The sequence below is a fragment of the Rattus rattus genome, chromosome 2 (genome assembly GCF_011064425.1).
Source record: "Rattus rattus isolate New Zealand chromosome 2, Rrattus_CSIRO_v1, whole genome shotgun sequence".
NCBI lineage: Eukaryota > Metazoa > Chordata > Mammalia > Rodentia > Muridae > Rattus > Rattus rattus.
In genome coordinates this window covers 34,279,008-34,306,960 of record NC_046155.1, presented here as the reverse complement: position 1 = coordinate 34,306,960, position 27,953 = coordinate 34,279,008, and the positions used below count along the sequence as shown (strand labels likewise).

The following is a 27,953-nucleotide window of genomic DNA, read 5'->3' as shown; positions in this document are numbered from 1 at the left end:
ACCATGTGTGTTTTTCTGTGATTGGGTTACCTCACTCAGGATGATATTTTCTAGTTCCATCCATTTGCCTATGAATTTCATAAAGTCATTGTTTTTGATAGCTGAATAGTACTCCATTGTGTAGATGTACCACATTTTCTGTATCCATTCCTCTGTTGAAGGGCATCTGGGTTTTTTCCAACTTCTGGCTATTATAAATAAAGCATAGTCCACCTATTGGTGCTCATAAATTATCTCTCTGAGTTGTTCATATTCTTTTGGTTTAATACTTATAGGTCATACGTGCCTAGAAAATATACTTGTTTCTCTTGGAATTTTCTAACTTACTGAATATAGATTTTCAAATCATGTCCCAGTTCTCCTCTAAATTTTGTCTGTTGTAAATATCTTTTGTATATTTTTCCCTTTCTTCAAAAGGAAAGGAGAAAGAGGGAAAGGAAAAAATTCACAAGGATAAAGCTCACAATGTTTTAAATATAAAATTTTGTAATGGGTTTCTGCCCATCCCATAGCTTCTGCCCATAGTCTCTGGGTTAGAAAATTCTGAAAAACATCATTGTAAACTGTCATGCCTTCTAGACTTTCTATTGACAAACCTGCTGATCTTATGATGGGTTTGTTTTTATATAAGAATGAATATATATATACATATATATACTACTCTCTTGTGGCTCTCAGCATTAATATCATTTCTTTATTCTTCAGACTAGTGATATATATATATTATTCATATATACATATATATGTATATATAATATATGCATATATATATACATATGAAATGAGAGAAAGAAGAAACTGGGAGAGAGATTACTAAAGGTTAGTTCATAAGACTAGGAATTAGAAAAATGCCAAGTGAAGGAAAAGGATCAGAGTCGGAACAGGTACCTTCTGCCTCTGAAAGGGACTGAGTCTGGTATCATCGGACTCTATGTCCACTTACCTGAGCACACATGCCAAGCTGTCTCTATTTCTTTCTCTGCCATTTGGGTTGGTGTTTGGTATCTTCTGATGAGCCCAGAAGCTCTGTAACATTTCATTTCCTTATAACAAGAGGGTGTGGCTAGGTAGGGCAGTAGGTGATGATACTAAACAATTATACACTTAAAAATTAAAGCCTGTGGGGACAGGAGATATGTAGCTCTGCCATAAGGCACTTGCATAGCATACCCTGGGATTGATACCCAGTATTATACATACAAAAGAGAATCAAGGAAGAAAGAAAGAAAGAAAGAAAGAAAAGAAAGACAGAAAGAAAGAAAGAGGAAAGAAAAGAAAAATCAAAAGCATTGTAAATGCTACAGAAAGTCCAGCTACTCTGTCACTATTATTTAGGATATGGTCTAAGCTGTCGGTACAGATAAAATTCCAAATACCCAAATCTAATGAGAACATAGTTTTCCTCTGTGTGGACCATGCATGTCCAGAGCTGGAAAGGCTGAGCACCCACACTGGTTCCAGAACTCGAAACTCTACCACGTGTCTCTGCTGTCAACGAGAGTGAGGTTAGCTATAGTAGCCGAAGCTCCCTCATGGCACATCTTCTTCCAGTGTGTCAAGCAGAAAATGACAGCTGTCCTGGAAAAGACTCTTAGCCTTTGAAGCGACATGTGTGACCTGTCGACACGTATGACCTGTGCTCATACACTTTCTACCTGTATTGAACTCCTGCCACCCCTATTTTCAAGGAGACACAGGCAAAGTGGACAGTTATGGGCATAAATAACATGTGAGAGGTTCTGTTACTTAAGAAATGAAAGAGAGGAGCTGGGGAGATGGCTTATTGGGCACCTGAGGATGAATATCTAGCACCCACATAAGCATGAATCTGTAGATCTGGGGGTGGGAGGAGATACAACTCAAGAGGCAGGGTCTGGAAGCTCACTACTCTAGCTAAGAATGGCAAGTTCCCTTTGGTCCCCACACATACATGTACCTGTATATACACTTGCATACACTAAACACACACACACACACACACACACACACACACACACACACACACACACACACACCCCGAAATAAATAAAAGGAAAGTTGGATTAATTTGGTTGGATGGCTGTTCTTTTTCCCATCATCATTTACTTTGATTTCATTTCATCTATTAGCCAGCAATTAATTTGAGATGACCCTGAAGCATGCTGATGGGTGGGTTTCTATCCACATATCTATCATAGACATATAGCCTAATACAATGTTTACTTGATCTAAATAAAGAATTTAGGAAGCATTCAGTTTGAACACTGAGAGTTGGCAATAACTAAAATTAATATTTAAGAATATATATTAAAATTTTTCATTCTTTTTATACCACTATAATGGTTTTTAAATGTGATCTTAAGGTGTTGCTTTTACTTTTGTTAAACTCTGTATTTCCAATGAATTATCTTTGAAATTTATTATAGAGAACATATTCTGTGAATGATTTAAGAAAACGTTAAAAGATAATACAGTTATTTCTGATATGAAAGGTCCCACTGGTTGTATTGCTCTTTTCATTGACTTGTTGTACAGGTGTTCGGTGGAGACAGAATTGATACGGTAGGATATTTATGACTGTGACCTTTGCCCTGTGTCTGAATCCATATAAAAGGCCAAGGCTGTGAAACACTGCCTAGCTTCATTCCTTGGTTTGACTGGGGACTAAAAGTCACTTAGGCAAGCACACACTGTATTCTCTCTCCATTGCTGCTTTCGCTTCTCTTCAGCAGAGACGGTGCATGCTCTCAACAGTACAGGAAGGTCCAGGTAGAAAGCGTAAAGTTCCTGCTGCTTGTGAAAATGTGCGTGGCCCTTTCAGTATTTGAAGAGCTATGCAATAGCATCTGTAGTTCTGTCACTTTTAATGCAATAGAAATGAATATAAAAAGTTGATATATATATCGTATATATGTGTGTGTGTGTGTATGGTTATGCTATTATTTATACTGTCTTAAAATTTGAATTGTAGGTGGGCTGTGGAAATAATTTAAAAGTACTGATACACAATGCTTGAGCTAATGGCCTTTAAAGTTTATATCGCACCAGATGTTTATTTTTGGTTTGGCATGAACTACTATTACAGTTTTCTTGGCTTTTTGTTCATTAAGAAACTTCTGAAGGAGTGATTACTTCTCAGGGATTGTGAATAAACATTTTTACATTTTTTTTTAAAAATCAGGATAACTAATGGTCTTTACTATGACCCAGTGTTCATAGTTATAAACAATCATATTAATAGGAGAGTAATAATCTCTTATCAAGAGAGTAACACAGACATGACAATAGAATAAAAGCATGTTTTTGTTTTGCTTTAGATGGGCAGTAATCCCTGTGCCAGGTAGCATCCTGAACCAACTTTGAGTATCAACAGGAAGTTGCTGGGTAGCAACCACTGAGGATCCTAACTTACTGCTGCAGTGACCTGGAAAGAGAAGAAAACCAAAATTGCAACCATGACGAAGATAACTAGAGTTGGTTCCGCATCCCCTCCAGATGGGGGCTGGGGATGGATGATTGTGGCTGGCTGCTTTCTTGTTACCATCTGCACCCGGGCAGTCACCAGGTAGGTGGGTCTGTCTTCTTGATATGCAAGGGTAAGCTCATATCATTCCCTGTGTGCTTTTGGCTGCCCATGTATCTTTCCCTTTGCAAGCTATGAAACAACAACGTTACAGAATCCTGGATATTGGTCTCTTCGCTAATATATGATACATGTTAGGACACTTAGGAATATTGGAGTGTGTTAGAAAAATTCTAATCCAGACGTATGTCTTCATGAATAGCTCTATAAAATGTGGATGTGTGAGATGTTTCTTTCCATTCCCCATATTACACCTATTTTATATGAAACACATAAAATCATCCTATATGAAATAACATGAGATTTGTCCTGATATTTCTATATTCCCTATAAATTTTTTAATAAAGAAATCAGTTTTCTAGGGATTTTAAAGAATTTTTAAATGCAAATCTAAGAAGACAAAGGTAGCATAGGCTGAATTAGCTCTAGGGTTATATAAGATGATCTTTATAAGACTATTTTCTTATTATGATATATTAATGAGAAATCTTAATAGATATAAATATTACTCATTAATAATTTATAGTAGAAACAATTGAATTTATGATTCATAAACCAAAAATGAAAAAAAAACCACTACAACAAAAGATTATAGTATGCAATATATCCTCAAACTTGCAGTATGGGATAAGAAAAATATTCCCAAAACTGAAATATGGTTATGAAGTTTATAACAGGTTTGTGAAAACATAATTGAAGCCAAACTTGTACAGCTTCAAAATTCTATATTCTCTAAGGAGGAAACAGTGGAACTTCAAAAAAGTCCTTGAAAACTCTATTGCTTGTTAAGCGTTAATCTGGGAAGCATCAAAACTAGAATCCAAATTCTTGTGTTTCACTTTTTTTCTGTGGTGACAGAAGCTGGATTTTAGGTTGAAGAAAATCAATTGTATAAAAACAGTGACTTTTTTGTCCCTACTTGTTCATTTGATTTTCCTCCAGAGGCACAGTACTCAATATGCTTAATGTCCAACTAGGTCCCTTCATGCATATATGAGTTAACACTTGTGATTTGCAAGTGATGGTTCTGCCCTTACTTTTGTTCAAATGGAACTGAGTTTCTCTTCTCTGGCAATACATTCTATACAGAACGAGAGAGTATTTTTCTCTAATAATTTATTTGATGATATCAACAGTGCTGGGTGTTTTATATTTGCCACCATTAAGGTTCGTTGATTATGTGTCCTGATAAATTATGGACTTTTCTTTCCAAAGTAATTAGATGTTGATTCTGAGTTTTCTTCCTTCTGCATTCTGAGTCTGAAGAGATTGTAGGGTTTAAAAGACCATTTTTGTGTGCATGTGGCTTCTTAGAAATAGAAACCTCTTTTTGCTCCATAAGAGGAATGCTCTGGAAGTTATCTCATTGCATTATAAGGAGGGATTATGCTGTAATGTTCTGAGTAGTTCAGTCTTCAGGAAGAACTTGTTTTCTCACAAGGTTGTCCATAGTGCTCCTGGTTGCAATACTAAAATACTTCTGTCAATCACTCATGTGAGCCTTGTGATTTAGGTAAAATGGGCATGTGAATCCCTGCTTAGTGGAGGGGCTTAGTAATTTATATTTATGCCAACCAAGATGGAGATGAACGGAAACTTATTTTTTTTTTAATTTGCCTGGCTTTTTAACTACAATGCGCACACTCATAATCTACAGACACTTAAAGTGCACACACACATACACATACACACACACACACACACACAGAATTCACCATTGCCTTTTCTAGAATATAACTAAACAAGTCCTTATCCTGTTCTCAAACATATACCACACTTTTGATCCCCATTCACACTTGTGGTTTATCTTCAGTACCATCAAGAGAAGCTGTAATATTAGGCATAGGCTTTTTAAATGCTTTGGTTATAGGATGTATTGTCTGAAGGAGGACTACATCCTATCCCAAGAAGCTGTCATGCCAATGACAATAAGTCACGGTGCCAAGGGGATGCGTCTCTCTAAACTTGTTTTTACAGAGGGCCGCTGCCTTCTCTGTTCTATTGACGTTGAGTCATAGGAGATAGTACACCAAATCCTGTACCAACAGGTCCACATGAGTGACTGTATGCATTCGATGAACTTTCTGGAACTACAAGAAGAGTTTGGAGTAGGAGTGTGTGTGTGTGTGTGTGTGTGTGTGTGTGTGTGTGTATGTAGATGATCTACATCAGGACTTTGGAAGACCATCAGGAAAATGGACGTCTTGACGTCTTGTCCTTTTTGGTAGGATGTTGAATCCATTGGCTACCAGCAAAGGCTGAAAGCCTTTTAGCTTTTGTAGGTTGTACCTATAAGTTTCAATTTCAATTCATTTAAAATCCATTCCATTAACTACTACCTTACAGTCATTGAAGACATGACTCTGTGCTAAAGGCTTCTAAAAGTGTAGGTTGATTGTCTATCTTATGGTAGACTCCTGCACAATTAACTGAGATACAAATAAAAATACCTATATCAACTGGAGTTGTATTAAGTTTGCTGACCTTTGGTAATAATCAAGGGATTCAGCACCCTGCCAAATAGGACAAGTCACCCATTTATGGGTGGTTTTCCAAGATCATGATGTAGGTCCTCATGTATTAACTTTGGTCAATATGGAATTAAAATAAGATTGGCAGTGAGACAAATTCAGGCCTGGATATTTAGGGCTGGCTTTCTAGAGAAGTCCTTGGAGTGAAGTCTTAAAAGATGGAAATAATTTGGCCTGCCAGAAATGAAGGTGGAAGATGTCTTAGCCTGCATCAGTGCCTGCCCTTCTTCACCATTCTTATACTGCCAAGCATTCAGTCAGAAACCGGAAAGTTGAAATGTGTTTGAACTTTACCATCAGAATGCAAGATGTTTTGTGTCAAGGTGTGGTTGTTGGCAGCCAAGGTAGGGTACCAGACAGAGGTCAATAGAGGAGGTCAGGACAGAAATACTTGAGCAGAATAAAGGTAGACAAGAAGGTGTGGCGATGAAGCCAGCCCTGGAATCTAAATGTCACATGCCAAGAAGCAAGCAAGAGATCTGGATGTGAGAACAAGGGAAGCAAGCCAGGGCAAGCTGTCTAGCCAGCACGTGTCCAACAACCACACCTTGATACAAAACATCTTGCATTCCAATGGTAAAGTTCAAACACGTTGACAATAAATAAAATGTTTTTCTTCCTTACTTCCTGGCTCGACTTTACTGCAAAATTAACCACAGCAATATTTTTTAAGTTCAGTCTCACAATGAAAAAGGAAGCCTCCTCAACCTTGAACTAACCTAAGTGCACATTCTTGTCATTCACATAGGAAGCATCATTTTGGATACATTGTTCTGCTTTCCACCTTAATAACTTCTCTTCAGACTGTCCTATATCAACCAAGGTTCTACCTCACTGAAGAAGAGTTGCTTAGAATCCTATTTATGCTTGTGTCTGCATAAATTTTGATGGGATTTTACATGGTCTTCTGGTTTCTGCTGTTATAAACAATGCTATAATTATAACTCAAGTCATTTAAAAATTCTGTCTCAGCTCTAGCCTTGAACTTTGAAAAATGTAAATTTTAAAGTTTGACAGGCCATGAAAGCAGTCGTTATTATTTATCTATGCCTTCTATTCATTACTATGCATTGATTATTTCTTTTTTTTCTTTAAGATATCATTATCAAAATACACTATTCACTTAAGGATCGCATTTAAGGCATAATTACATGAATTCTCTACATATACTAACAACTTGGGCAGTTTCTTTAGAAACAAAAAAATTGATTTAAATATTCAAACAAAACAATATCCTAGGTCTGAGATTTGGTGTTGCTCAGATTTCTGGAGTTCAAATAAACTTAGGTGGAATAAATTTCTGGAGTTTTGGAGTTTTTTTCGAACTCTTTTGAGAACAGTCGGGGTGAAAATAAAGTGATTGCTAACCTTACAGAGCACTTACCTTGTGCTTGTCGACATGCTTTCAGATAGTTTTTGTGAAGTCATGTCCACCACATTATAGGAGTAGTCAAGGGATATGACAGTGATTTTAGCTACAGCGTCCCTATGAGTCAGTTCTCGATCTGACAGCACAGGGAGGACCGTGTAGGAGCAGTGGTGATGTTGAGGTAGAAAACTCATTGACCTGTTGAGTCAGATCATCTTTAAGAGAGCAGTGTTGGGTTATAAGTGATGACACTGGATGTGTTCTGTTTCTATGTTTTTGTGAATGAATGCTATCCCAAGGCAAAGGAGATGTCATGAGATTCATCATTCTGACTTTTGTGAGTCATGCTTATAAAAAGGCTGGATTTATAGATGAAGAAATTGAAAAACTTCCTCAATAACTGTTTCCGTGTGTATGAATCTGGAAAGAGCTTTGTTTTCCCAACTCTTGTTATTGCAAACATCTAGATACATGTGTGCCCCTATTACAATTCAATTTATTTCAGATACTCCTGGGTTTTAAATCTTACAGCACAAACGTTCATCATCTGGAAAGCTCCACTGTCATTTCTCCCCTTTTCTATAGAGGTGAAATATGTCTGTATTATTTCTTTTCATTTTATTATTTTTCATTTGTCACTTGGTCCTCTTCCTGTTGAGCAACATAACCATCTTCCTGAACTACATGAATGTTGAAATACTCAGAAAGGTGGGTGTACTCATTGAACTTTGACTTCTGGCTATGGTCCAGACATGAAGCTCACATCTTTGATTTTCAGACCCAAAGTTTTGCTTATGTGACTAGTCAACTCAGTTCAGAAATAATCAACTAACCTGTGTCCACAGAGGCTCACAGAGACTGAACTGCCAACCAGAGAGCATGCATGGGACTGACCTAGGCACTCTGCGCACATGTAACAGTTCTACATCTGGGTCTTTATAGGGGACTCCTAAAGTGGGAGCAGGGGCTGTTTGACTACATTCCCTGCCTTTAAATCTCTTTCCCTAAGTGGGCTGCCTTATGTAGTGTAGCCCCAGTAAAAGAAGGTGAGCCTAATTTTACTACAATTTGATATGGTAAGGCTGGCTGATACCCATAAGAGGCCTCCTCTTTTCTGAGGAGAAGGAGAGGAGAGACGGATGGGGGAGTGTATGGATGGCAAGAGAGAGGGATTGGGATGAGAGGAGGGAAGGAAACCTACAATTACGATGTAAAGTAAATAAATAATTTAGTTAATAAAAAAAGCAAGGCAAAATTTTTCAAGAAATCACAAGAGACAGCACACTAATATTAACATTCCCCAGAATGATTTAGTGAAGAGACTGGTTTATGATTTCAAACTATCTTACCATTTTCTCAACTACTCTTTTCTGTCTCTTCTTCACCATTTGCACTGATCGTGTGGATTCTGTCTCTGCAGAGCCTGTTTGGATGCCTCACTTCCCTGCTTCAGCTCGCTTCTGCGCATGCTCCTCTGGTGGCCCTCCCACTTTCTTCCTCTCCTCTCTCCAGAGGCGCCTTTCACTCCCTTACAATCCAATCAGTTTCTCTATCAAGGTGCTCCCCTTTCCTTCCTCCTTCCTTCCTCCTTTCCCTTCCTACATTGTCTTCTTCTGTTAAACAATATTTGTGAGCACCTAATTCATGTCAGATACCATACTAGATGTTTGGGATTTAGTGTGAATTAAGACACGTGCAGGTGCTGGTGAGGATGTGGAGAAAGAGGAACACTCCTCCATTGTTGGTGGGATTGCAGACTGGTACAACCACTCTGGAAATCAGTCTGGAGGTTCCTCAGAAAATTGGGCATAGTAATACCTGAGGACCCAGCTATACCTCTCTTGGGCATATACCCAAAAGATGCCCCAACAAATAACAAGAACACATGCTCTGCTATGTTCATAGCAGCCTTATTTATAATAGCCAGAAGCTGGAAAGAACCAAGATATCCTTCAACAGAGGAATGGATACAGAAAACGTGGTACATCTACACAATGGAATATTACTCAGCTATTAAAAACAATGACTTCATGGAATTCATAGGAAATGGATGAAACTAGAAAATACCATCCTGAGTGAGGTAACCCAATCACAAAAACACACATATAGTATGCACTCACATGGTATCCACTTATCCACTGATAAGTGGATATTAGCCAAAAAGCTCAGATTACCCAAGATACAATCCACAGACCACATGAAGCTCAAGAAGAAGGACAACTAAAGTGTGAATGCTTCAGTCCTTCTTAGAAAGGGGAACAAAAGTATTCATAGGAAGAGATTTGTAGACAAAGTTTGGAGCACAGACTGAAGGAATGGCCATTCAGAGCCTGCCCCACCTGGGGATCCAGTCCATATACGTACAGCCACCAAACCCAGACAATATTGCTGATGCCAAGAAGTGCATGCTGACAGGAGCCTGATATGGCTGTCTCCTGAGAGGCTCTGCCAGAGCATAACAAATACAGAGGCAGATGCTCACAGTCAACCATTGAACTGAGATCAGTGTCCCCATTGGAGGAGTTAGAGAATTGAAGGAGCTGAAAGAGTTTGCAATCCAGTAAGAACAATAATACCAACCAACCAGAGCTCTCAGGGACTAAACCACCATCCAAAGAGTACACATGAAGGGACCCATGGCTCCAGCTGCATATCTAGCAGAGGATGGCCTTGTTGGGCACCAATGGAAGGAGAAGCCCTTGGTCCTGCCTTGGACCTCATCAGTGTAGAGGAATGTCAGGGAGGGGAGGTAGGAAGAGATGGGTGGATGGGTAAAGGAACACCCTCATAGAAAAAGGGGGAGGGGGTATGGGATAGGAGGTTTATGGATGGGAACAGAGAAAATGGATAACATTTGAAATGTTAAAAAAATCCACTAAAATGTTTAATAAAAGGACATATATGTCTTCCTTTGTCACAAAGCAATATCTAGTAAACAAGTAGAAAGGGAGTTGCTGGATGACAGATGACTGTGCAACATGTAGAGGACACAGAGGAGAAGCATCGATTCCTGTCTTGAGTAATAAGGGAGCGGTCAAGGAAGATTTCCTGGAGGTGTAGAATAGCGGACTGTCTGAGACTAAAGGAGGGGATTTAGAGGAGAATCACAGAAAACGCTAGAATGTTCAGATGTGGATAGAACACAGAGATTGGGCTGAAAGAGGTAGAAACACATTCAGTATGGCTGAAGTGGAGTGTCCAACAGTGGGCAGAAAGGGACAACAAAACCTCATAAATCAGGCTAAAATGTTTGAAGCACCAGGATCTGTCCTAGGAAGGCACTGTTTGCAGAATGCACTGAAGCCAGCCAAGTGTGAATTGAGCAGCATCAGCTAGGAGCTTTGGGCTTCAGTTCAGGGGAAAGGTGTTGCTGTCAATGATGAGCAGTAAGAGTGATGGTGACCTAAGGAGGGATTTGGACACTCTGAAGGTTTTCCAATCTTGATGATTAGATCACTTGTCGTCAGTCGGCCTCATTTTGGTTGGCAATGTCTGGAGACATTTGAGCAGAAGATGGAGATGCTTCTAAGCACCCTGCCACACAGGACAAATCTCACAGGGGCTTACCCAGCCCCACAGTCAGCAGTGTTTACTGAGAATCCTAGGTGATGGATAACTCAACTGTTTTCATAACGAGGCTATATATGCTAAGTTACAACTCACTTTGATTGAAAGCTAAGTAGTTAGGAGAAAATGATAAAAACATTTAGTACCAGATAAGAAATCTTTCAGATGGTCAGTAACTTTACACGATTTTTGTTACCGCTTTTAGTATATTGGTATTTATTTTTTAATTAAAAAGTTTAAATTAGCTCTTTCTGATCAGTAATTGAGGCTCCCATCACAGATGTCAGGTTTCCTATTTTTCATCGCAGACACTTCTACTGCAAAGATGAGCAGTGTACCTAAAACCCGAAGGACTTTCTGTGAGAAATGTGGCAAGCAACAGTCTCACAAAGTTACTCAGTATAAGAAGGGCGAGGACTCCCTGATACTCAAGGGTTAGCCAGGCTATTACCGGCAAACAGAATGGCTACGATGGGTAAACAAAGCCAATTTTCCAAAAGAAGGCCTAAACCACAAAGAAGATTGTGCTCGGGTTTGAGTGTGTTGATGGCAGATCTGAGTGGATGCTGGCCATTAAGAGGTGCAAGCGTTTTGAACTGGGGGGTGCCAAGAAGAGAAATGGCCACATAATCCAGTTCTAAACCTTTTCTGAGAGGAAAGTACTGAAGCAGTAGAAAAATGACATGTATGAATATGAAGTTATTGTTAGTGGTACAAAAGAGTTTAAATTAGCATACAAGATACTAGACATCATTATTGCATTTTTGAATGATGTGTTTTAGTGATTCTTACCTCAATCCATTTCCCCGCCCCCACTTCTCTCTGCTATGCCTAACTTCCCTTGTGTGCTGTCCCCAGTCTCTTCCTCTTTTTGTGTCCTTCTGCTTCATCCTTCCTCGGCACCTACTTGTTCCCTCTCTTGGTCTCCTTTTGAACTTCTTAGGCTCTACACACACTTACATGTATATATAAATACATATGTGCAGACTAGGATTTGCATGCGAGGAAGCACGAGGCTTTTGTCTTACTGAGTTTGGGTCACCTTGCTTAACATACTTTTCCAGATCCATTCTCTTCCAGCAAATTTCATATTTCTTCGTAGCTGAAATTCCACTGGGTATGTGTACCACATTTCCATCTGTTCCGTTTCCTCGCTATAGTGTGTAGAGCAGTTATAAACATGGTTGTGGAAGTGTCTCTGTGGTATAGTATGGAGTTTTGGAGAGGGTGTGTTCTTGTATAGTATAGCTGGGTCAGATGATAGTCCTATTTTAAATCTTTTGAGGAAATGCCCTACTCATTCTCACAATGGTTGTATTAGTTTGCACTCCCACCATCAGTGAACAAGGGTTCTTCTTTCTCCACACCCTTGTCAACAGTTGTCAGATTGCTGGCTAATGTAAGGTGGTATTGCAAAGCAGTTTTAATTTGCACTTTCCTGATGGCTAGGGATATCAACCATTAAAAAAAACTTATTGGCCATTTGTAATTCTTCATTTGAAAACTTTGCATCTCCTGGGTCCATTTGCTGATTAACACTAGGTTTACTTTTTACTTATTTCTGCAGTTCTATAAACTATTAGCCCCGTGTCTAATGTAGAGCCAATGAGGATTTTCTCCTACCTTATGGGTTGCTTGCTTGCTCTGCTGATAGCTTCTTTTGCAGATATTTGTCAGAGACTATTCTTGATATCAGTATCTTGGTAAGGAAGCAAGATTGGCAGATGGGGCTCTTGTGTTCGGATTGAGGGTTCTTGCTTTCCTTGTTGCTCCAAATTAAATGTGGCTTTGTGTTTTTAAGGAATTCTAATGTATTTTCATTCAAATTAAAGTCTGGGTAGTTTATGTGTGTTGTTAGTGCTGTGGAGGGTGACTGTATCATTTCAATACTCCAGTCTTTAATATGACTACAGACTTTGCATCAGATCTATTAATACAAGGTGTTATCTGGATTCCCAGATCAATGGGTGGAGAAGGACTACTTTTCGCACCCTTTTGACTGAAGCAATTCTGCTAGCCTACAGTGCGGAGGAGCACAGAAATGTGGTGTGAACACAGAGATGTGCCCCCAGCATAGCCTCAGCTGAATAGCACACATACAGAAGCAGATAGATGTAGTCGTCAGAGCCTACGGCTCCATCACCTGTAGGAAACTGCCTGTCCTCCTAGGGGCGCCATATCTTATGATTGCTGGAAAGTGTGGGCTATTCTTTTGGACCTGGATGCAGATTCCTTATCTTATATCTCAATTTGACCCCTTTCTTTCCTTCCCTTCTCCATGTGTTGGCCTCTGTTTTATTACACAAATGCAAGATTCCATAAATGCCATCGCCCGAGGGTTAATTATTCAATTCTCTATACCACTTGTCCAGGATCGGCAAAATATTTAGAGAGACCATCACAAAATAAAAAGTGCTTTTTTTTTTAAAGACGGGTGGGGGGAAGTATTGTCAAACCATAATGGGAAATTATTTTTCTTTCTTGATGAGTCTATCTCAAGTCTTTATCACATTCCTTCAGCATTGAGTGCTATTTAATCAAGCAAAATAAGACTGTTAAATTACTATTATGAACTTATTGATAATCTATGCTATACGAAGCCAATTTCAGATGCAGATCAGAGTTCTTACTTGTATGTCGAATCACTGAAACTGTGTAACCCATGTTTAACAGCTTGTACACCCACGCAGATTCGATTTCATCAGAACAGTGGAAATCCTGTGCATGGCTAACACTGCTATTTTTATTTGAGCATCCGATTCTTGCATATTATTCTCATTCTCTCTTGTTTCTCCTCTCTTCTCTCCTCTCTCTTGCTGTCTATCCATCTATTCATCTATCTATATCTTTATGCATATGTGTGTATTGTATGCAAATGTATATGTGTGCGTGTGTGTGTGTGTGTGTGTGTGTGTGTGTGTGTGTGTGTGTGTGCATGTTCTACTCACACATTCAAAGAACCCTAGGATCTGCCTGGCTTCATCTCCCTAGTACTGGTGTTACAGGCAAATTGTGCCACCTTTAGTTTTTCCATGAGTTTTGGGGATCTGAACTCAGGTTCTCATGTTTGCTCATTAAACACATTACCCATGGAGTCATTTCCAGCTTCCTGAAAAGGAACAAAAATTAGGAGTAACCCTCTTGTACTCTTCCTCTACACCATTATTCTCACCATAGGTGATTGGGATTGTGAATTTTATGGTACCTTTGCCTCTTACTGTTTTGAAACAAGTTCTGATGCAGACAGAAAGCGTGGCCTCTCTTGGGCAGTTAGACCTTTCCTATGGCTCCCATGTACTCACAATCATGGGTGTAATGCATTCATGTGCTAGTTTTGAGTCCTATGCTCCCTTGGACTGTAGGTCAGCCAGAATTCTGTGCACATGAAATATCTCCAAAATTCCATGTAAATGGAGCAGCAAAGAGTAACAGACACACATAGGACACATACATCCTTTGTTAGCATGGAGACTCTGTTGCTTTAAGTCCTATGCTCCCTTGGACTATAGGTCAACCAGAATTCTGTGTATATGAGACGTCTCCAACATCACATATAAATGGGGCAGCAAAGGATAACAGGTATACATAGGACACATACATCCTTTGTTGGCATGGAGTCTCTGTTGCTCCACTGAATTATAAGTTATGTTTAATTGCAGAGGTATGATTATTAAGAACTTTAAGTCAGTAACAGCTGGGCATTAATCAAGTGCTCACTTAAAGTCAGGATTGAATACAGCTGCCCCGATTCCACCGACTTCTCTTCCCTCCCCAATCTTTCTGTCACCCATCTTTCTATCTTGAAGCAACTGCTGAGGAGTGGAAGACTAAATCCCAGTTGGCTATGGGTTGCTGCATCTGGACAAGTTGTGATTTGGACATTTCCAAAGAGATATAACCTCTTATCGGCAAGCCACAAGAGCAGTGTTCTTCTCTGCTGTCGTACCCCTCTAATGGTGCCAGGCCCTAAATGAGATCATTAAGTGATGCTGTGTGAGTCTCCTTCCAAATGGTGTCATGCTAAATCCCAGTTCACATACTCTGTAGGCAATTATTTTTAACTTAACATTACCGTTTGTCTTTTTTCTCTGAACACATACTCATGTGAAAGAACTATTTCTTCTAGAAGTTGCTGCCTTGGTCACAGTGTCTTATCACAGCAGTAGAAAAGTAAGAATGACGAATCTTTTAATGATAAACAGGTCAGTTACAATGTTTGGCCATAATAAATTGTTTTTTTTTTAGAATATATTTGTTTCATTTCAGTTCATCATCATCATCGTCATCATCATCATTGTCATCATCAGATTACTGCCCTTGTACAAATATTAGAAGTAAAATCTCTAAGGCTTGGTTTTTATATTATCCTTCATTTTTCAAGTTTAAAGTTGTATATAACTTTGGAGAGGTTAGATCCATAGAGAAAATATTAGCTATAATAATTAATGATAAACCATGTTCTTAATATGTTTTTGTTTTTCCCATGACACCTCAGAGGAGTGTTCTTCCTAGCTCCAAGGTTTTATAGCAGCCTCTCTGACAATGAAACACTTGTTTTCTGGTTCCTCAGAATGGCCCCAATGGTCAACTTCTGCTTTCCTACTCATCCTGGCTCAGTAATTGAAATCCTTTGACATTTCAATAGCTGATTGAAACAAAGCTTTTAGGTCATGACTCAATTCCATACTCATTCATCTGCTGTATAAAATGCCCACATTGTATTTTTCAGGTGTATCTCCATATTTTTTGTGGAGTTTCAGACGTACTTTGCTCAGGATTATTCCCAAACAGCATGGATCCATTCCATTGTAGACTGCATGACAATGCTCTGTGGTGAGTATTATTTACCAGGATGGACAATTAATGGAAATTATGGAATTGAACATGGCAATGACTTTTGACAGGGTCAGGTGACACTGATTTGATTATTCATTTTCTAAGTGGAAAGATTTTACAAGTTAGGAAGATTGAAAACCTAGATGATCAATCTTGTCTTCAGCTAAACCAGTCAGACTTGCTCCTGGAATTGATGGCCCTGACCAATGCCAGTTGGAGTAGTTCACCAACACATTGGGAAGGACACATCTCATTCATTCATATCTATGCTGAGTGTCTTAAAGCTGGTGGTGATCTGGGGAGAAGTTTCTGGGCAGAATGTAGAAGGCTATGTCTCCTAGATTTGACTGCTTTCTCCTTCCCTAGCCACGCAAGCATACATTGGATAGGACAGTAAGCCATTTCTCTGACTCAAATACTAACCAGGGTCAACATTGTTTAGCTTCCAAGATTCAATGAGATCAGGAGCTTTCAGCGAGCTAGGACTCTAAACAGCGCATGAGCCATTTCTACAGGGTTTCCTTCAGTGAGTGACATCATAGCTCAAGTCTTGGCTTTCTTTCTGCTTCTTTCCCAGAGGATTCCAAATCCAACTCTCAGATGTCATTTTTTCTTGAATAAGAGAAATATCAGGGAAGGATAGGAACATGTAATCAATAGCTAAGCAGGCTCACTGTGGTTATAACTGCATTTTTGTACAATCTCAAATGTGCTCTCTGGAACATGGACAGTGTTCCAGAAATTCATGAGACCTAACACTGCATCTGTAATAGAGGATGATAAACTTTTCTTTTTATAAATTTTGAAACAAAATTACCAAAATCACCAATTCCGAGTGAATTTCTAAGATCACATTTAATTAAAACAATCCATTTCTAGTCTGGACCCACTCAATCCTTTCACTAAGAAAAATCCTAGGATGCTTTGGGAACTTTTATTCCTTGAGAAAGTTTTGTCTGGGGCTGGAGAGATAGCTCAGGGGTTAAGAGCACGTGCTGCTTTTCAATTCTGACCACCCACACTGCAGTCATCAACCGTGTGCAATCCCCATGTCTAGGGGATTTGATGACCTCTTCTGATCTTTGTTGGAACCAGGCACACATGTGGTGTACATATTTACCAGACACAGACAAAATAGCCATACACATAGTATGAAATGAATAAATTTAAAAATTGTACCTGTGTTAGTGTCAAAAGGGAAGTACTGTATTTATCAGTAATGTGATAAATTTCTCTGACTATTCTACATACTGACTCATAAACTTATCTTTCATAAGTTGAATTTTGTTATATTTTCTTTGCTTTTAATAATTTTAATCAAGCAAAATACACATTTGTTTTTTAAATTTATTATATATAAGTACACAATAGCTATCTTCAGACACACCAGAAGAGGGCAGCAGATCTCATTACAGATGGTTGTGAGTCACCATGTGGTTGCTGGGATTTGAACTCAAGACCTCTGGAAGAGCAGCCATCTCTCCAGCCCCAACATGTTTGTTTTTAAATGTCTAGATTTAGGAACCAGTGTTGAAGCTTCTTTCTTTGATTCTAGGGTAGTTTGTGAATTTTTTGAAAAGACTAAGTTTACCTTTCAAACTGATAAGTATTCTCAAAATCACACGTTTAGGGTTCATCTTTCTTTCCCTTTCAAGGAACCCTGGATTTTCAGGGTTGTGTTAGCCACAGTGTTATTATCAGTGGATATGCATGACTCATTTCCTTTGGTGTTATCTTCTGGAGGTTATTTGAGGCTCTCAACAGAGCAGTAACAACCGACATGGCAACAATGATGGTATAGGCTCTGGGCAGGATCAGACGCTGTGAATTCATGCTCTGCGAAAGTCTGTGAGCCCTGCGATCCTTGTTTGCATGCATTCACCTGCTCCCCAGGTTATAGACTACGAGAATTTAGAACTTGAACAAGAGACTGCACATTGTGCTGGGACTCCCCTTGAAGAAAATCAGCCATGGGATGGACAGAGAGGCGAATGCTAATTGTTAACAGTTGGTGCAACTTCCTCACCAAATTTAGTTTAGATGACTCAAATATTTTCACTTTCTGGTAACCACAGTAGCAGCGCCCTTGAGAATTCAACAGTCTCTAGAGACTTACACATTCCAGTTCTCCCAGAGTTAAATATTCTAACAGCCACGGCTTTCACAGAGATGCTGGCCTGGTGACTGAGTTTACCATGTGCGAATCTCCAGTTTTAACTTGATCTCTACAAAACTGATCATGTTAAACAGATATTCAGAGACATAGCTCTTTTGATCCCCCTCCTCATCCCCCCAGGACTACTGGTAATACCATGATTTTTCTCCTTCAAGATAAAAGTTCACTCATTTAGTAACTGTCACCATTACTGTTGTGTTGTAAAAAGCAGTACTGTGTTTAACATCCTTGAGCAAGTGACACGCAGTTTGGATAAATAACTGGTGCCAGTGCGAAAAACTCCTTAGGTGTGGTGAGATGACTTAACAGTTGAAAGTATTTAAGAGCAATTAAGAGCACTTGGGTTCAGTCCCCAGGACCCCCAAGGGAGCTCACCACCCTCTGGAAATCCAGTTCTAGGGGACCCAACAAACTCCCTTATTCCCTCTGGTCCCGGTCATGCACAAGACCTACAGGCGTGGATGGAGGCAAAGACTCATTCACATAAAAATAAAACAAAAAGACCCATCCTCTAGCCCTGGATGTAGGACTCTAAGAGAATGAGAGGGGAAGTCACAAGTCTAAGTGACGACACTGAGGATCTGTTACTGCTCTGTTTCTGATTCTTGTAACCACTAAGGGTCACTTTTCCTTGGGTCTTGGTGTCCAAAGCTATAAAACTAGAGGGGTGGGCCTGACCTTTAAAAGGTTACCGGCTCTCTTCTCCATCAGTGCAACACCACAGTGTTTGCAAGGTATCGCAGAAGCCTTTCTTTCTGTTGATCTGTTTGTTGTTTTTGAAGCTCCGCTTGGGAGTGTTGTCAGTAACCAATTATCCTGTCAAGCGGGGATCATGCTGGGTGGCTTGCTGGCATCTACTGGTCTCATCCTGGGCTCATTTGCCACCAGCTTGAAGCACCTCTACCTCAGTCTGGGAGTTCTCACAGGTAAGCGCACAAATCTGACCCCAGCTTTGTTCAAGTGTTGTCAAGACATAAACACAACAGAGATCTATAAAATATTTGGTTCTTTCAGATCCATGATGCAGCTGACTTAGCGCGTGGCTGCCTACTTAGCGGCTACAGAGACTTGGAAAGGTCATTCCGTTACCCTAGTGAGCCTTACTACATTAATTTTGTCGTGCTGCGAGAAATAATTTTTCTCTCTGGCATGACATATGCCTGAGACTCTGTATTCAGCGCAATGCAAATTTTCAACACTGGTCATTCTCTGTCTCCCTTTGCTAAATGGGACACTAAAAACCATGTTTGGCCTGAATTTTTTGGTCTTTATTATGAGTATTATTATCCAAAATAAACGGTAATTTCAATTTAGAAAAGCTAGCACGTTGCCTCCAGCATTCTTGTATTTCGCATTATTTCTCAGTGTTATGGAAGCTCCATATATGGAAAATAATGATGGATTTTATGGAAAGAGAAGAGCACCTCCATTCCACAAACTTAAGGGGGACTGCACAGGGTCGGGATGAGGTTGGCCGGCGGTACTCAAGGGGCCTTATGTTCATCGCGGATACGGGATCGAAGGTGGTACCTACTCCTGTGTGGGCATGTGCTATGAGAGTAGGAGGAATTAGGCCAGCGGTGTGTGTAACCTCAGAGTAAGGCTGTGCGTCCACATCTGCCTGTGAAGACACAGCCCTAGTAACTCCCAGGGCCTGGCTGCTAAGTTCACTAGGAACTGGTCGGGTTTTAGTACTGAAAGTCCCAGCATCTGGAAACACATAGATCTGTTGACCATCTGTACTGCAGATGGGGATGGGTGTTGAGAGTGTGTCCTCTTTCTCTTCTCTGGCATTATCAATTATTGAATGAGGTGCCACATATTTTATATCTCTCTTTAGACGCACTGAGGTAAATGGCCTCTACGTCCTGAAATGCAGGCTTGAAGCCCTTTGAGGTTTATAAGTTAAACTGAGGTCGTTGAGGCCAAAAAGCTTTTAAAAGCTTTCTGGGACTAATGGTGCTTTTCTGAAGGACTTGAGGGATATTTCCATGTTCTTATGTAACATTCTCTAGTCTATGATGCTTTCCACCTAAGCGAAATTATTCTGCAACTTCCCTGGACTTGTATACTCTATTTCTATATAAATCCAAGGAAGCATAGACCATCAAAGCCGTGTCTTCTCAGGCAGGGAAGAGGTGAGGCAATTTCTCAGCTAGTTTAACCTGCAAAAAAATCAACAGGGGAGGGAGGGAGAGAGGGCCTGTGGAAAGGAAGGTGGGGCTAGTTTCTTGGTTCAGCATTTTCCAGATTTTGCCAGGAAATTCCAGTTTAACTTGAATATTGGTTTATTTTCAAGTTCTTCATCTAGTTTTCTTTGAGAAATAATTTCTTTTAGTGTATTCCTTCTAAGAAAAAAGTCACAGAAGCCCTCTCTGTATTTTACAAATTACGGAAGAATGGCAGGGAGATTAATTTTCAGTTGGGTACGCAAACAGCTTTAAAGGGATTTCCTGGAAGAGCAGATTCTCTTCAGTCTCAGACAGCTGTTTTTCCCCACTGTCCGCTCATTTTGAGCCAGCATTCATGGCGTTCTCCGTTTCCTAGGTCTTGGATTTGCACTTTGTTACTCCCCCGCAATTGCCATGGTGGGCAAGTACTTCAGCAGGCGGAAAGCCTTCGCTTACGGGATTGCCATGTCAGGCAGTGGCATTGGTACCTTCATCCTGGCCCCCGTGGTTCAGCTCCTCATTGAACAGTTCTCCTGGCGAGGAGCACTGCTCATTCTTGGTGGGTTCGTTCTGAATCTCTGCGTCTGCGGCGCGCTGATGCGTCCGATTACCCTCAAAGAGGACCCGTCAGGCCCAGAGAAGAATCACGACCGTGACGCTCAGAGAGAAGACTGTAATCAGGCATCTCCCTATTCACCTTTGACCAAAGAATGGACAGAGACCCGTCTTTGCTGCTCTTTGCAGCAAGGATACGGCTTTTTACTGATGTCAGACTTTGTCGTGTTGGCTGTCTCTGTTCTGTTCATGGCCTACGGCTGCAGCCCTCTCTTTGTGTACCTGGTGCCTTATGCTTTGAGTGTCGGAGTGAGTCACCATCAAGCTGCTTTCCTCATGTCCATCCTCGGGGTGATTGATATTGTCGGCAACATCACATTTGGCTGGCTAACTGACAGAAGGTAAAATCCGTCAAAAGCACAACTGGTTTCTCCCCGGGGGGCTTTAAGCGCCAAGTTTTCCCTGACCTCACCTTGTCACACACTTACCTTTGGAGGGTAATTTTGATATCTAAAGGCAGCTTTCTTGCTGATTTTTATAGTTGGCAGACTTTTTATGTACCGGAACAAATAGGTCAAACATTGTTTGGCTTTGCAGACGAAATAGTCTGATGAGTATCAATGTGCACTGAAATGTCTATTTCTGTATTTCACCAAATGTTAGGGTTTTGTTTTGGTTTTGGTTTTGTTTTTACTGTTTACAACCATTTAAAATGAAACAAGCCAACCAGGTACTTCACACAGACAGCAAGCTAGACGTGATCCTAATTTGTCTACTCTTTTTCTACATAGACTAGGTTGTGTGTCTGTCTGATCTGCAGACTGAGGACAACTAAAAGTCCTAATTGGAGACGAGTTTGACTCCAGCTCAAGGCAAGCTAGTCCTCCACTGAGACAACTGCTGGCTGGCTTTTGTGATTTTAACATGTTTTGAGTTGAGCCAGGGATTAACTAGTAGCAGAAAGAGGACCCCGCCCCACCCCAAGGTCAGGTACAATGAATGACACGCGGTATCATGAGCCACACAGGTAGATTTCAGTGTGGGATGAGAATGCTTTCATGATATTGTAAGCTTAGAGACTGAATTTATATAGGCGCTCTACAGCAAATAATTAATTACCTGTTTGGGATTGAAGACGTCTAATGGTGCCTTAGGTGAGGAATTACTTATATTTGAGTCATGAGCTAAGAGAGCTGTCCTCTAATGGCTTCTCACAAGTCACACTTTAGTCGTTAATCAGGATCCGACAGTGGTTCTCTAGCACCACTAATATAATATTTAGGACAGATTCCACTTGTTTTCTTTTGTGCTTGGCTAGAGATAAAAGCAGCAAACTCCCTGCTGGACATGCCCCAGCACTTCCCACATTTTAAATTAAAGACAAAGGAAGGAGGAAGGGCGGGGCGATGTCCGCTGCTCACTGATGACTGAGAAGCAACACCTAAGTTGAAGGAGGTGTGGCTAGGCACAAGACCGAAATTCTTGTGCCAGTTCTGCCCCTTGTTAAAATCACCTAACACTGAGATTCTCAAGGGCCTCCATCCGTCAAACAGGTGAGTGCACTAGTTGGAGGATAATGAGGGAAAACATTCTCAAGTCAACAGAGCTGGCATTCTACCATCTTTCAAATACTTGGTATCATGGATTGGGGTGGAGTTACAGAGAGGGAATGGACTAGAAGACCACTGGGAGAGTCTGGATATAGGACTTAATCCTAGACCAGACCTTCATCACTCCTACACTTCCTTTTAATGTCTTCATACTCTAGTCTCAGCAATGTGAGGTCACTCTGGTTATTGAGCCTGTGAGACGTGCCGAATACCAGTGAGCATGCGTGATGTGCCGTATACCAGTGAGCATGCGTGATGTGCCGGATACCAGTGAGCATGCGTGATGTGATCGCTACCATGGACTACTGTATCTCAAAACACTCAGTATGTTAAGTGCTTAGAAAATTGTAGCTGCTTAGCATGCTATGTATTATTTCACAATCAGGTTTACATATATCGAGGTGGATAATCTCATTTTCTGATGAAAGAATTTTAGAGTAGAGTTATGCAGGTAGTGACGTTGCAATCATGTACATAGCTAATTAGAGCAACACCATACTCTGCTTCCTAGAGACATGCATTCATTTACATATGCCAGTAGAACAATCAGAGGATAACAGGAGATGGCAAGACGTCCTAGCAGTAAAGAACACTTGCTACTTTTGCAGAGGAATGGAGTTCAGTTCCTAGCAACTCACAACTTCCTGTAACTCTAGTTCTAGGGAATCTAATATGGCCTCCATGGGAGCCAATTCTTATGATCACATACTCACATGCGTGTGTGTATATGTGTGTGTGTGTGTGTGTGTGTGTGTGTAAGATAACACAAATAGGAAGGCACATGTGTAAATGGCTGCGGTGCTTACAGCTGAATGGCTCGGTTCAAAATTTCTTTTATGGAATCTGTGTGTCCCATACTTAACTATGGTCCTTCACTTTCATAGGTGTCTGAAGAATTACCGATATGTTTGCTACCTCTTTGCTGTGGCACTAGATGGGCTGTGCTATCTGTGTCTCCCAATGCTTCAAAGCTTCCCCCTTCTTGTGCCTTTCTCTTGTACCTTTGGCTACTTTGATGGAGCCTACGTTACCTTGATCCCAGTAGTGACCGCAGAGATAGTAGGGACCACCTCTTTGTCATCAGCACTTGGCGTGGTCTACTTCCTCCATGCAGTGCCATACTTGGTGAGCCCACCCATTGCAGGTAAGTTTTCAAAGTCTACTAGCCACTGTCATTGTATTGACATAGAGGAAGTGAATGCATACTTCTGTGCACAACTCACATGCCAAAAATGAGAAAGAGTTTTTAAGTGAGTCAGGAAAGTGTAGAAGGCTGTAGGGATGCAACAAAGAGCCATGGACCTATCCACATTCTACCTTCGTAATCTTTTCCCAACCAAGTCAGGATGGTAGCTTGCCTGGAAAGAGAAAGTCCCAAATTAGGGTCTTGGTTCCAGTTTATACTAAAGACAGAAGTAAAAGAATAGAACATTTGCTCCAATTGTAAGTAAGTAGGGCATGGTCAGAAGGAAATCTGCTTCCAAAATGGAGCAGTGAGTAGTGAGACTCAAAGGAGGTGAAAGTATGTGGATGCACAGAGAGAGCCAGGCAGAGGACAGGGCTGTCTCTCTCTCTGCATTCTTTGCTTATCACTTGTAGATATCAAATGTTGGTAATGGTCAAGTTCTCATGCAAACAGATAATGACTAAAGCGTATTTTATAGTATGTGATCTAGAGGTTTATGACAGAGGAAATGAAGGTTCCATTTAAATGCAAAGTAACTACTTCATCCCTGCAGAACATTTAAAGCAGACCCTGAACAAAAATATGTGCAGGGAGTATGGATCCTGCGGAGCCTTGCAGAATGAGTATTAATTTTTCTATTCCACTTTGATTTTTGGATCTGAAGTGGGTGAAAAGAGAAGCTGCATACTTTTCTGGTGGATTTTCTTGGCACACAAATGATGTTTTGAGGGAAAATTTATAGATGCTCCTAATCAATTACCTACCAGAGTAAAGCTTTACCCCACTGATTCTCTGATCCTTGTGGCCCATATTTTCCTATCACGAAACATGGTTGTCCTCCCACTTTGTGGCTGGTGTAGATATTGTGGGACTGATATGCTACAATACCAACAAAAATAAAAATAAATCTGTGATTATAGATGTATGACCTCAGGTATATACATTTAAAACAATACACATGATCTTAGCCTATAAGCCAAGAAGCAATGGCCCAGAGTCCTAATTTTCAAATAAAGTATGGATGAAATTAGTCTTTCATTGACAACTGGATGCTGGACTGAAGTCTATTAGGTTACTTAAAGTAGTGTGTGGGCTCTGGGAATCCTATTAGCATTTTGTATGTCTACTTAACCCTTACGTCAATGATCCCAACTTCAATAATTCAAAGGATGTTTAAAGCTCCAGACTATGAAATGCAATCTTGAATCTTCTTTTTAACCAGATTTCATGGAGTTAATAATCACTGAAATTTATTGTGTGAGTAGCAAGCATAAAGGACTCTCCTAAGCCCTTCACTTAATAGGAACTATTAATTCATATATTTCTCGGTTGTTGCAAGATATTTTCAGGCCATCTGCTTTTTGTTTAAAACAACGATGATGTGCTGTATGTAGTCTATGGAGATTTTCCTGGCAAATGATTAAATTTGAGCGTGGGTAATCTGGTAATTGGGTTTTTAGTTCATCACTGTGGTTTTGCTTTGTTGTAGGATGGCTGGTGGACACGATGGGCAGCTATACTGCAGCCTTCCTTCTTTGTGGATTTGCCATGATATTTAGTTCCATCCTGCTTGGCTTTGCCAAAATTGCAAAAAGAATGAAAAGAACACAGGTGCCTTTCCTGGTCAAAGACTCAGATCCCAAGCTGCATCTGTGGACCAATGGATCAGTGGCCTACTCTATAGCGAGGGAGTTAGATCAGAAAGATGAGGAATCCCTGGCTAAAGCTAGGACTGGTTGCAATCTCACATGACCTGTGTGGCCTTGTCCTGGGAATCTGCAAGGCTGGTGGACACCAGGCCACCAGGTTGTTCACAGTCTGGAAATATTTTATTTTGACAGAGTATCACCTCCCAAGTAAATTATTAATACTGTTTTGTTAACATATTTATATGGGGACAATAATGAGCAACAAAGAAATCTGGAGTTAGCCTGGAGTTTTCTCATTCAGGATTTGTACTCACTACAAACTTAGCTCCGGGAGAAGGGCAGGACACAGTTGACAGGGTCAGTTGTATTTCAGGACAACTCTAAGCAGAGGCCACTGTGAAGAGTTTTCATAAAATCTGCCCCACCCCCTCATTCTGAACAGAAGCAGGGTGGATGTGCTGGCAGTGGGGATACAGAGGTGACTTGAGAACAGAGCGCCTCAATGTTTAGAGTGGCAAAGAAATTCTTGAGACTCTTTGAAAGGCAATGATTAATTAATGTACAACAGACACTCTCTTATCCATTTCCCAGCCAACCAGTAACCAGTGCTCTTCCAATGGGTAGCCATCACTTTGAGAGACTCAACAGTCATCAAACACTATGGCTGGAACAGACTTTAGAGAGTGGCTGGTGGTGATACTTTATTTGTAAGTGTCTTGTTGAAACAGAAGCTCTTTTCTTCAGACTGCCCCCCCCCGACCCTCGACACTCACCCTGTCACTACTGCATACTGACTCTAAATGTAACACAACTCGTTCAATGTTGGGACAACTGCTACGTCTTTCCTGAAGTGATTGTAATACCCCAGGAATCCTCAGCTTTTTCTTCTCTTTGAAAAAATAAAGGTTCTAATTTGAACTTTAGGCACATTCCTTTTAGGAATAGAAAAATGTTGATAGTATTCCAGTTGAGCAGTAATTGAATTCCTGAGTCAGCAGTCGTTAGAGTCATCATTATCCAAAAGAGGGGTTGGGGGTTGTCTTATCACACAAATGTTCTAAAGATGGCCTTTTGAGCTCACCATATCCCTTGTTGGATCATAGTTATAAATCTGACTCATTGGCTTAGAAGTGTCTGCTCCTTCTCGGAGGCCAGACTTTGCAGGGACATGAAATCCTTTCTGAATTTTCATAGCAGAGAAGAGTACAAAAAAGAAGAAAGGTGGGGCCACATCTTATCCACAGCTGTTTTAAAATCCACACAATTAAGAGTCCTGAATCCCCAATCAGGTACCATTTGCAAAGAAGGACAAGTCATATAATAAAAGGGGGATGTTTTTAATTGTTCAAGAGTTTAAATGCAAGTCACAAGGAAATGTTGTGATCTCAATGGCCATTTAACCTACTGTCCCCAAGAAGCCTCAGAGTGGCTTTTGCCAGACATGGCCCTGGGAGAAATAACAAAGCATTGAGGGATGACTGAGGTGGCTGAGTATGTTTGTGTTGCTATACTGCTTTCATAATGAGATACTGGCTTGATTCGATGGAGAGATCGGCACTACTCACATTGTAGTTTTTCACAGAAAAATGTGAGTGTTCTGTCTTTACTCAGTCTGGGACTTTAGTTTTGAATCCATTCACTGTGTTATTTGCAATTTTAAAAATACTTTGAGGAGATCTGTAAAAATTCAAAGTCAAAATTGAATACTCAAAATATATTCAAGATGAAATACTTGTTTTGGAATAGCACTTTACCCTAAATGTCATTTTTAATCATAAAAATGCTTTTTCTTAAAAAAGTAAGTACTCTTATTTGTATGTTTTTAAAGCATTGATTGTAAATTTTGTTTGTGTGATTCTATAATATAGTTTCTCTATTGTGTTTATAAAAAACTAGGATAATGATCAAAGGTTTTTAAACTTATATAAAACATTTTAGATCTTTTGACTTTATACGTGCAATAAATTTGCATTCTAACTTTCTTGGGAAAACATTTTTGAAGAACCAGTAAGAAAAACTGTAGATCTTACAGTTTACAGTTTGGTCACCTGCACAACATGTTACTAAAACATTTTCTCCATGTATTTAAACAGTTGGTTCCAAAGCTAAGGAATTCATAGGAATGGGGCATTTTGTGGAGTCAAGAATAAACCAGTAGAGAAATGATTTTATGCCTTAAATATTTGTTCACCCAACGTAAGTTCACCTTTGTAACTAAATAGGAAAACAAGACAGAATCTGAATTTTCAATGTGGTATTTTTTTCTGTTGCTTAAATTAGAATTCTACTAATGAATCAGATGTGTAGGCTAATGTTTTCCTAGTTCAAAGGCAAAATAAAATGGATTTATATTCACATGTTTCAAACAATTGTTTTTTCCTTAGACAAGGGAGTTGGATAGGTTGGGGAGTGGGTCTATCCAGACCATGTGAAGACATGGCTAATATAATTTACAAAGCCCTAAATCCTTCATTGAATCCTTCTAGAACACTATATATGAAATGATAAATATTTCCTATATGCCTTTACAGTTAATTCCTATAATAATCTAAGCCATCATCATCTGGGGAGGTAGAAACCTAGGTACTGGATCTCATAGATCAGTAGCTATGACACTATAGAGCAGGGATGCTGTCTGATACTATCTGATACTGGAGCCTGCATCCTTCCCATTGTGACTCCTTGGGTCATCTTTTATGTGGATTCAAAAATCCATCTGAAAACAGACTCTCCGTTGAATT

The 27,953-nt window shown here is 40.1% G+C and overlaps 1 protein-coding gene and 1 pseudogene across 1 annotated transcript in view; both read left to right on the top strand.

The window, feature by feature from the left end:
• Positions 1 to 27,569, top strand: part of Slc16a12 (solute carrier family 16 member 12) — a 77,988-nt gene extending 50,419 nt beyond the window's left edge. The window contains exons 2-7 of the mRNA XM_032891823.1: positions 3,297 to 3,544; positions 15,759 to 15,862; positions 18,824 to 18,967; positions 20,589 to 21,168; positions 23,262 to 23,521; positions 25,053 to 27,569. Coding sequence (XP_032747714.1) covers positions 3,435 to 3,544; positions 15,759 to 15,862; positions 18,824 to 18,967; positions 20,589 to 21,168; positions 23,262 to 23,521; positions 25,053 to 25,315 — 1,461 coding nt within the window. The 5' untranslated portion in view covers positions 3,297 to 3,434 and the 3' untranslated portion in view covers positions 25,316 to 27,569. The remainder of the gene's footprint in view (positions 1 to 3,296; positions 3,545 to 15,758; positions 15,863 to 18,823; positions 18,968 to 20,588; positions 21,169 to 23,261; positions 23,522 to 25,052) is intronic.
• On the top strand, positions 11,318 to 11,703 carry LOC116891111 (annotated as a pseudogene).
• Positions 27,570 to 27,953: the final 384 nt, after the last annotated feature.